The sequence below is a fragment of the Citrus sinensis genome, chromosome 6 (genome assembly GCF_022201045.2).
Source record: "Citrus sinensis cultivar Valencia sweet orange chromosome 6, DVS_A1.0, whole genome shotgun sequence".
In the NCBI taxonomy this organism is placed as follows: Eukaryota; Viridiplantae; Streptophyta; class Magnoliopsida; order Sapindales; family Rutaceae; genus Citrus; species Citrus sinensis.
Window position 1 is genome coordinate 18,274,567 of NC_068561.1, and position 10,795 is coordinate 18,285,361.

General features: G+C 34.7%; 2 protein-coding genes across 2 annotated transcripts; both read right to left on the reverse strand.

The window, feature by feature from the left end:
* Positions 1–2,998: 2,998 nt before the first annotated feature.
* LOC102620369 (cytochrome P450 714A1-like) lies at positions 2,999–7,179 on the reverse strand. The gene is made up of 5 exons (XM_006481196.4): positions 6,766–7,179; positions 4,601–4,827; positions 4,249–4,499; positions 3,767–4,163; positions 2,999–3,515 (listed from the first exon to the last, which is right to left on the reverse strand). Exons 1-5 carry the CDS (start codon positions 7,070–7,072, stop codon positions 3,090–3,092), a joined length of 1,608 nt encoding a protein of 535 aa, XP_006481259.1. The 5' UTR covers positions 7,073–7,179; the 3' UTR covers positions 2,999–3,089.
* Positions 7,180–8,300: 1,121 nt separating this feature from the next.
* LOC112498665 (uncharacterized) lies at positions 8,301–9,831 on the reverse strand. The gene is made up of 2 exons (XM_025100206.2): positions 9,103–9,831; positions 8,301–8,934 (listed from the first exon to the last, which is right to left on the reverse strand). Exons 1-2 carry the CDS (start codon positions 9,639–9,641, stop codon positions 8,502–8,504), a joined length of 972 nt encoding a protein of 323 aa, XP_024955974.1. The 5' UTR covers positions 9,642–9,831; the 3' UTR covers positions 8,301–8,501.
* Between the last annotated feature and the right edge of the window lie 964 nt (positions 9,832–10,795).

Below are 10,795 nucleotides of genomic sequence, written 5' to 3' on the forward strand. Positions count from 1 at the left end.
TTAAAAACTCATCATGCAAGTGGTAATTATATTAAATTCAATTACACATATCATTAATGTAGATTAATGAGCAAGATAAAAACAAAATAATTAAATCCTGAAAGTAAACCTTTTATTTTAATCTTAACTAATTGATTAATAAACACTGATTCTTGAAATGGATGAAGAAGCCACATCTTTCATTTGTTTCCTCAGATACAATTTCTGGACAACCTACATTTCCTCTTGCTACGTACTTTCAATTCTTTTTATAAAAGCGAACCCATAAATTAATATAACCATCATGTCATCAAGCTTCAGTGAAAGGAAAAATTTTTTTTTTAAAAAAAGAACTTTTTTCTCTTATTTATTTATAAAATTCACTAACCACAGACAGAATATTCCGTTAATTTAAGCAATTCAAGGTTGACGAACCTTGAAGAACTTTTTTCTCTTATTTATTTATAAAATTCACTAACCACAGACAGAATATTCCGTTAATTTAAGCAATTCAAGGTTGACGAACCTTGAAGGCATTGCCTAGCCAAACGATAAAAGAACCAATTACGTTGAAATTGGATGAGCCGTGTTCATCGCGTCTTGTCGCATCCAATTAAATGTGCGAGCCAGCACAGCACAGCACAGCATTCATTAACAGCGAATGTAATTTGGGTCATATTCAATTGGGCCCGCTTGTAATGGGCAGCGAAGATAGTCCACATTCAGACCCCAAATAAAAAGTCCAGTCCAGTTATTAATTGGAAATGTTCAAGAAATTCTGCATTAAATGGACAAAGACTCGCCTTGGTATATCCTGTACGAATTAGGGTTAGGGTCCAAATTGATACGCGAATATTGTTTTGCGTGAAAATACTAAACGTCGGTGAAATTAATATATTAATAACTAATGAACACGCTGGTCAAGATTGCCAAGATGACCCAATGTGTTATGGGGCAAAATTATGTTACAATAGTTGTACCGTATCACTGTTGCAATCAGCCATTAGATCTATAATTATATAGTTATATTAGTTAGATTCAATAGCTGAAAACAACAGTGGTACCGTACTACTATTGCAACATAGCTGATTAATTATGATCACGACGGGCAACCCCATGGGCTGGTCAATGCTCGAATGAACAAGAGCCTATCTGAGCTTGTGGCTTCTTTCCCACTTTTCTTATTCACTTGAGTGTGATTTTGTGTAGGTAGTTTTCTTATTTAGTATGATGAGTGGTGTATACGCATTAACGTTGAATTTGGGTCACATTCACTTGCGCCCATCAAGATTAGTAAGCGCATAGAAATCAAAACTATAATTGAAAGTTGAGAAAATCAACAATTAATCGGAAAGGAAAATTAGAATATAATGTGAAAATTCCACAACACATTCCTCGAAAATTAAGAAATCTAAGAAATCAAGAGAAGAGTCCTGGCTAATAGAAATTAAACAAAACCCTGTGCTTCTGTCGACATTAATATCTCACTTTATTTAAGTGCTGGAAACTGAGCGCCATCCCCAATGTTAACAGTAGCAGTTGCTGCGCTTGCATCAGCCTTGTCGGTTGTGCTTGTGCTCGTGCTTTCACCATTATCAATAGCACAAGGCCTCCTGCTCCTCGTAACTGGTACTTGAAAGATCCTACTAACATCCACCGCCTTGTTATTATGAACTTTGTTGGCCTTAGTATTGGGCTTTGCCGGCTTGATGAGAAGGCCGTCGTAATCTTCTTTCTTCTTGCCAACGAGTGTCATCGACTCGAAATCTTTATCAGGACTGAGTTTCCTCCCCTCATGATCTGCAGCATTTTTCAGATTCAGATTCAGGGTCTTTTTCTTTTCAAGAAGCTCCTCCTCGTACTCTTTCAGACTCAGTTTTCTTTCAACATCGTTAACCACTGTCTGCGTCTGATGATGATTTTGCATGTCATCACCAGAATTGGTAACGTGTTGTTTCTCTTTTGGATTTGGCGTTCGAATAATCTTCGTTCCCGATCTCCCCACAAAATTATCATGCCCATGGGACTGTCTTGGCTTTGCCTGCCTCATCACTGAAGTAGTTTCTGATTTAGTTTCTTGATTCTTCATTCCAGGCGCTTGCTTCTGCTTTTGCTTCTTCTTCGTCCCAGCATTCGGCAACGGAGGAGTTGTAGCCGCAGGCTTTTTCTTGGGGACAGCATCATCAATATTACTGGAGTACCCGATTTTTTCATCATCAGCCAACACGTCAAAGCAATTCCTTACTACAAGAGCCATCGAAGCAGAGTATTGAACGCGCCGAGACTTTAATTAATTTGTAAAGACTGACTTGACAAAGACAATTGTAAGCGCGGTGCGCTTGGGATTTTCTTTTTCAATTTGGAACGTACAAGAATGAGGAGCCGTGTATTTATTGGCAAGCTTTTCAAAATCCGAGACGGATTTTGAGTTTTTGGAAATTCTTTCCCAACAAGAATATGATTACTAATTTGGTATTGTATTCATTGTCCTGTACAAATTAGGATTAGGACTGTTGTAAATTATAATTAGGCATCCTGGATCGTTATCGTTTGGATTAAAAAAAAATTAAATTAGTAAGGAACGCAGTATGCACGGGATACAAACTTCTTTTATAAACTATCGTGAACAAATTAATAGTCTAATACAAAATTATTACGAATAAAAATTGAATTTAGATTCAAAATTAACTTTTTTAATGGTGGCGTGAGCACTTTATAAATGCTCCATATACAACACAATAATTAAGTCGGAACAAATCAAGAGCAAATGTTAAATTATATTAGATATTAAAATTGTGATTTGTTGTGGACAATTATAACATTTAAAACTAAATAAAAATAGTGGGTATTAAAGTTTTATAAGATTTTTAACACAATTAAACTTCCAGAATATTATGGTCAAAATTATTTATATTTTGATCAATTCAGATTTCTGATAAAAAAAATTAAAATAAAAAACAGATCGTTACCTTACTTCAAAAGTTTCCGACCTATCTTTCTTATGCGGAAGATATGATAGTAAGTTAAACGAGTACTGAATTTAATATATTGTCATACGTACAGCTGTTTAATCTTTCAGCGTTGTACATACAGCTGCCAAGTGATTCCATTTATACTCTTTTTACAAGGAGTCTCATCCCATGCTTCGGAATCAATAACATTTTAAACACTGGAGAGTGGATATAATTCGGGGATAGTGAAAAAGAGAACCTGGAAAGAAGTAGAGAGAGCATTATTTTGAGTTCTAGCATGGCGAAGTTTTGTCCCACGCACAATCGAGTCCCCGTGCCAAATGGAATATATGTTTGTGGATACTTGCAGGCTTCAGAGATCCCATTTGCAAATCTCTCGGGCTTAAATTCATTGGAATCAGCACCCCAGTTCTCAGGATCACGATGCAATGCAGGAATCAAACTCCATATGTGCAGGCCTTTCGGCACCACAAAATCTCCCAGCTTAATATCTGCAAATGCTTCCCTTGCCATCACCACTGACGGTGGATAAAGCCGCATGCTTTCTTGAACCACCATCGTCAGCTGTACATTAAAAGTGAAGAATGTTATGGATTGAAGAAAACTGAAAGCAAGCAATCAGACACTAATTAAACATCTGCCGCAGGATTTCTCTAGAATTTTCAAGACAAGTCTCACCTCACTCCATCCTGACTCTCGGGGACAGGCGTTAGCTAACGCTAAGCGCCACACATCCAATAAAATGTAAAAAGTTAATTTTATAATTAATGCAAGCATGTAGATGAAGCAAGTAAAGATTATGACAGTTCGAGTACCATTTTCAACTGGTTAATTGTATCCACGTCTAGCGAGCAATGAGGCTGATCAGTACAATCACCTAACATCTCTATAGCCTCTGCTCGAACGCGTTCTTGCCATTCAGGATGCAATGCAAGAAGCATCAACGTCCAGGAGGCTGAAAGAGCTGTTGTTTCGTAGCCAGCAAAGTAGATGTTTTTGCAATTGTCCACTATAAACCGGTCTGTTTTGTGTATATACTGGTGCAATTCATTATCCGCATCAGCACTTTCAAGTATCATCTGTAGTAAGTCCTTGGAATTTTTGCCATCCTTCAGGCTCTCTTCTTGACGATCTTTGACCACTTTGAGTATCAAATCCTCCACCTCTTTCTTCAACCTCCGTATTTCTCTGTTACTTTGTGTAGGAAGCCATCTGCACAAGCAGATTATAGATTCCTTTTAAATTCGCATTTTAAAAAGAGCAAAAGTCAGTATGAAAAACTACTATAAATGTTTACCTGATGTTGGGAAGTCCGAAAAGTAAATTGGGTTTGGACATGACCTCTTGCATGGCCCTCAACTTTAAAAAAATACTTTTTCCTTGTGCATAAGAGCTACCAAAACAAGCTCTAGAGATGATATCAGCCGAAAGGCTTCTCAAATCTTGATCAATTAACAAGTCCAGAACTCCTCCTTTGCTTTCTGTTAACAGGCTCTGCCATTTACTAATCATTGACATGGTACATCCTTCCATTAGTCCAATCATGCCCTAGAATACAATTCAACTTATATTATTTGACCATCTGTGAATGCCAAAGTGCCAATAACCGGTGCTTAAACTAGCTTGCATTAAATTTGTATAACAAGTACCTTAACCTTGTGGGGAAAGAACTCTGGAGCAATAAGTCTCCTCTGATGAGCCCATTGTTGTCCATTTGCTTTTATGATGCCACTGCCAAGCATGGGCTCAAGTGCCTTGCTGAGATACCCAGGTGTACCTAAATCCAATGACTTGTGCATCTTCAGTTCCTTTATTAACTCTGGTCTGTTCACGAACAGGTGTTGTTGGCTTCCCGTTGAGAACATGTAAATTCCACCTGTACGCCAATTCAATACAGTGTTAAAATTATAATTAGACTGTGTTAATTGTTATGTTGGTAATATGTTTAGGAGTCTTCATAGTACTAATAAAAAGTGCTCTCTCATTTAACAATAAGAATGGTAATTATTAAGGCAATGAGTCTTTTGGCCCAGCAGTGAACTTCTACTCTCACAATTAAGAAGGATTGTGAAGGTAAGGGTTAGAATCCCCATGGACTCAAAACTCTCTCAATTAAGTATTATGCATGATTGTTATGTATGATTATGTAGAGTTTATTTGTAAGTATTTCTCCCTTGCGAAATGCGAGTGGAGAAGAGACATCTACTTAATAGATTATGTAAATATCTGTGTACCTAATTATTATAGGTATATGCTTGGCTTATATACCAGATTAATAAGCTAATTAAATTTGAAAGCACGTAATCATAAGCTTAACTAAAATATAAAAGTGATAGCTTAATACATTGCTCCTGGTCGTTTGCTTAGATGAATCATAAGTGGATGACACATGAGCATTTAATATTATCGCAAGTCACGCCCTAATAATTTATGATATTGTCGCCTTACCACGCGGTTGGATGTTACGCCAAACGAATGCGACCCCATTATCGTTTATGCATGCATCATCAATATTGTTGGTACAAGATGCCACTCAAATTAGACATGAATGGGCTGTCTAAACTCTAAGGCAGTCTTTATTTTTTGGAGTGGGAGTGTGGAGTGTGGATTCCTCTCACTCTAGTGTTTGCTTACCTTAAAAAAGAGGGGAGTGGGAGTAGGAATTCGTGGGTCCCACTCAATTTTGGAGTGGGGAGTGGGGAGTGGGATTCCCACTCCCATGAGGGGAGGTGGGAGTGGGAATCCACTCCCCCCTCTTCCCATTTTATCCTTGTAATTTAAATAAATAATATTTAATAAAATAAATAATAATTATCTCATATTTATTTTATTAAATTTAATAAAATAAAAATAAATAAATATTATATTTAAATTAATAATATTAAACATTAATTTTAATAAATATTAATTAATTATTTATTTAATAATAATAAATATTTTATTTTAAAAAAATATTAATTTTGTACTATATTATCAATAATAATATTTTATTTGTGTTGCTATTATTAATAATTTTTATTCAAATAATTTAAATTAAAATTAATAAAAAATTATGATTTACATAATTAAGAATATTATTAATTATTATTAATTTATAAATATAATAAAATATTTATTTTATTTTCCAAATATATTTTTTATTAATTTTTTAATTACAAATTATAATTCTGTACATAAGGATAAAATTGTAATTTAAAACAATTTACTCCCACTCCAAGACAAAGTAAACAAATAATTGGGATTCTGATTGACAATCCATACTTTCATTTAGTCTAAGTAAACACTCCCACTCCCACTCCCACTCCACACTTCTAATCCAAGGATTCCCACTCCTTAGGATTCTCACTCCAATCCAAAAAGTAAACTCAGCATAAATGTCACATGCCCTTGCCAAATGTCTATTTTGCATAATTTTATGCATCTAAAGTCTACCTTACCATGGTCTTTGGCCTGGAGGTAAGAACTCTCAGTCTTTGTGTTGGGACTCGAATTAACTATATAATTCACTAAAATTGTATATATTAGAATAAAGTAGATAAATAAGGGATCGGTGTTTCATATAATAGAATTTATTTTAAGTTAATATCTGTAAATATCTAATTTTAACTTCCTATGATAGGATAAAATAAATTTTAAACAATCACATGCTTGCACGGATAACAATATGAACTGATGAAGAAGAAACAAGATTAAAACAGAAAGAGAATAACAACAAACAATCAAGCATATGCAGCTTCCGCTGGCTCCAAACTTACGTCATATAAATATATGAAAGAGATATATTATATAAATAAAGCGTAAACAAAATAATTACCATAATCGCGAGTCCATTTTTGGAGATGAGGGAAGATGGAAAGAACCCAGTCTTGATGAGAGACAGGGCCTGATGATGATGATGGCGATGAAAGAGGATTCAATAATGATTCGATCTTTTGTATGTCTTTAACATTTCCGAAAAAGAGAGACGGCTTTGGACCTCCAACGCCTTGCTTGGAAAGCATTGAGCGAATTCTATTGGGTTTCAGCAGCCACTTCTTTATCAACTTCAACAAGATGCTGCTACATGAAACAATCAGCAACACAGACCAGCATAGCTTTATTACAACACTATCCATCTCCATCTTTCTCTTTCTCTTTCTCTTTCTCTCTCTGTGTGTGCTGTCTCTACGGAGGTAAATATTGTTATAAATTTATAAGTCGAGCCGTTTACTTTCTTGAGTATTGACATCCCGAGTTGGAAGTATTATTTATAAATAAATTATATTTATTTTCATATACTGTGATTGCGTAAGATTGAAAATCTAGAGGAGATCAGATAAGTACGTTTTGTTAATTGTTAAACAAAGAAGAGTTAAAAATAATAATTATCCTTTAATATTATACTACCTTGAAATTAACGACCAAACATGCCCTTGTGCCTGTCTCCGCCCTATAGAGAGGATTTGACTAGGTCGATTACGTCTTGTATATTAATAATGCAATTAGAAGCCGGTCGAGAAGCCCAATTTAAAAAATTACTCCATAAACAAATGGAAAACCTATCTTTAAATTAAAAGAAATATTATTCACACGGCTACATCGGAAGACTCAAATCCTCGACCTTAATGATTTAGTTGTTGACACTTCATTACCTCATTATTGAGGTCGAGGGTTTGAATCTCCCTATATAGTTAGAAAGTAAAATTTTTACAGTGTAATATCAATAAAATTAAATTGCAGTACTAAAAAAAAAATCTAGTTTATCATTTTCTCAAGTGAAACAAGTCATCTAAACTTTTTAGAGTGGAATTAGATATATTAATGTATATTCATTATGACTTATCTAATACTGAAAGAATTTATTTCATCCATAAGCTCTCTTCAAAGTTTTTAGTTTTATCTAGTTGTATTTTGAGTAGAACTTTTAAAAATTAAATAAATTATTTTGCCTCTACTAGCAAAATCTCAAATTTTGAGCTTTTGAAAGTAGAGGTTGTAGAGATTATTTGAAGTGCTAAATTATTTAAATACCCTTAATTTATTTCACAATCTTATTTCATTTATTTTATAACATAACTTTAAAAAGCTTATGTATAATAAATCATATCCTTGATGATCAAACAACTAATGGGTTTATAGTAAAAGGTCTTCTTGTATACACTTAAAATTTTTAATTAAATGTGTTCTATTTGAAAAGTTATACCAAATGGTGAAACCACATATCTAGAATCCATTGATAATATGAGTTTGTTATAGTATGAATAAGATTTAACTATTTTTATATTATTATAATTATCTGTTAATTACGTACCAATGACCAAAGTGTATCTGATTTAGGATCGGAATATAGAGAAAAAATAGGAGATCGAAATCAATGAAAAATGGACTCGTACATTGACGATAGCTATCGACAATACCGGCTGCCGATATACATATATTAAAAGTTTCAGCTATGAAATAATCATATGTATATACCAACCATAAAATCGATCTAATTAAATGTGCCACACAAAACAATTTAATTATTACTCTATAAGAACAGGAGCAGGAACATATGTAAAGAGTAATTAATTAAAAATGAAACTCTGATGTTTGGCCGAGTGATCTCTTACAATGAGCAATTGCAGCCTGAACGGAGCAACTATCACCCGCATAACCTTGTTGTACTGGCGGTGGCGAGGAATAATTACTAGAACTCCAGCTATAATAATTTGTACTTTTATAATCTTCAGGATTTTGTTTCTCCCTTTGCACTAACCATTCATCAAATGGCTTCACCGGCAAACTCTGATTCCTCCGAATGGCAGTCGTCTCTTTAGATCTCTTCTTCGTTTGTCCTGCGCTACTAATACCATTGCTTTGGGGTGATGAAATTATTACTTGGTAAGGTTTCATAAACGATGCAAGCACTGCCCGAATATTCATAGATCGGCACTTTATCAAGAACTTCATCATTATCCCACCGTTGGTTGCCTTTGTGATCACATTCTTTGCACCTGATCTCCTGATTAATCACAATCAAACAGTACTCGTCAAAATAAATAAATAATGTTGACATATACGTGATCTGCATTTTATAATGCATGCAGATGTTAGATAATATGTAACATATATCTTTAAGTACTGGGAATTTTAGAGTTTAGATAGGAGAGGATCTTAATATATGGGTTACCTATTACTTGACAGGTTCAATTGGCTAGTTTTTGTTCGGATCTCCGCTTGCCTGCTTTCATGAGAAACTCCATCTCCCTCGTCGGGCTCCGATGATGTCGACGGAGTTGAGAAAAAACCGCTGAGCAGGCGGCTGACTGCCCGGAAATACTGAACTCTCCGTTTGACAGCAGTACTTTTGTGAGCTCTTCTTGATGGCTGATCATCAACACCCCAACAAGTCTCAGCGGAAGAACACGTCAAAGTGGATGTTGTTGATGAAGAGCAAAACGACGTCGGTGTTGTTGTTGTTGATGCAATTTCCCACTCCTCGACGGTACTCGTACGTGACAGACCAATATTGTAATGATTATAACTCGATGATGAAAACGATATCCGCAGCTCCAATTCATCTTCTTCAAAAGTATTAATCTTGGGTTGTTGTTCAAGTGCAATCTCGATGTATTCGTCGTCGTCGTCATTATCGGAGAAAACATGGAAAGCCGCGTTGAAAGAGAAACTTGCTTCAAGCTCTGGATCCCGATACATTATGCTCTCCATGTGTTCGCGTTTAACGAACTATAAGTAATTAATCAAGCAAATAAACAACAGACCGAAATGAGGTATATATATGCGATAAACAGACCAAAAAAAAAAAAAAAAACAGATATTTCCCGTGAGATATTTGTGAGTTGATCTTGGAAAAGAAATGGTAACAGATCACAAGATCAGAGTTGGTGGTGATCATGAGGACGAGGATACTGACGCATGTGCATGGCACGGCATAATTAACCAAAAAAAATGTTAATTTTGTATTAATTATTTATTGAAAGGTCCGAATAAGACTGTGTTATGTTAGTTTAATTTTAAGAGATCTTTCAAAATTAGACCGTAAATTACACCAATAGAAAACAGTCGTATTTGGTAATTAATTAATACCAATTAACTTTTGTTTTGGTTTATTTTGTGTTAGTATAATTTGATAACGTTGGACTTGGTTTGATTAAATTTTGTTGAAAACATCAAATCCTGAAACCCCGTGTTCTGAAAATACGGTTGTCATTCATTAGAAGAATCCAATTCGGCTACATGTTGCTAAATTGTTTTTATCTCAGGAATCGAAATTTTTTAATTTGCTACAGACGGTGACAGGTTACCTCACCTGACACGTGTACGCACGTGTTACTTGTTAAAGAAAAAGTGATTTGGAATCGAAGGCATGTGATCACTGTGTCAGTTTCTTGTTACTGTATATTCAAACAATTTAAGCAATGTATCTTTTCCAGGAATTAATTCGGAAAATGTGGCGTAATTCGATACATGCACATAAGAGTATGCTCTTTGATTTATATATTCTGAACTTTCTTGTACTGATTCAAATTGAGGTAGCAATGAAACCAGAAATGAGGCATCATGTCTCGAGTACGTTATGAAAGTCCCATGGATTGTTGAACCAATTTTTGGGTTTTTTTTTAGTGCTGAAAATGGCATTCAAGCAACCAGTTTGGGCTTACTTTAATTATTTTCTTAATACAATGACGATTCTCAATCAATCACATTTACTAGAAAAATCGAACAATTCTTGAATGTGAGGGACCATTGGACGATGCTTAATTAATTTATGTGATTTTAATTTGTTGACAGCGGTTCTAGCTCCATATCGATGGAGCCCATCCGTTGTGATGTACGTAGCCGCTGTCATCTTCTTAGGTGAT

What these genes read in the sequence shown, in the direction of transcription:
- LOC102620369 (XM_006481196.4), bottom strand. Translation starts at nt 7,072, where the DNA reads ATGGAGATGGATAGTGTTGTAATAAAGCTATGCTGGTCTGTGTTGCTG. An exon ending in AAAATGGACTCGCGATTATG is followed by an intron (nt 4,828 to 6,765) that starts GTAATTATTTTG and finishes ATTGGCGTACAG; the next exon opens with GTGGAATTTACATGTTCTCA. An exon ending in TCTTTCCCCACAAGGTTAAG is followed by an intron (nt 4,500 to 4,600) that starts GTACTTGTTATA and finishes ATTGTATTCTAG; the next exon opens with GGCATGATTGGACTAATGGA.
- LOC112498665 (XM_025100206.2), bottom strand. Translation starts at nt 9,641, where the DNA reads ATGGAGAGCATAATGTATCGGGATCCAGAGCTTGAAGCAAGTTTCTCT. An exon ending in TTGAACCTGTCAAGTAATAG is followed by an intron (nt 8,935 to 9,102) that starts GTAACCCATATA and finishes GTGATTAATCAG; the next exon opens with GAGATCAGGTGCAAAGAATG.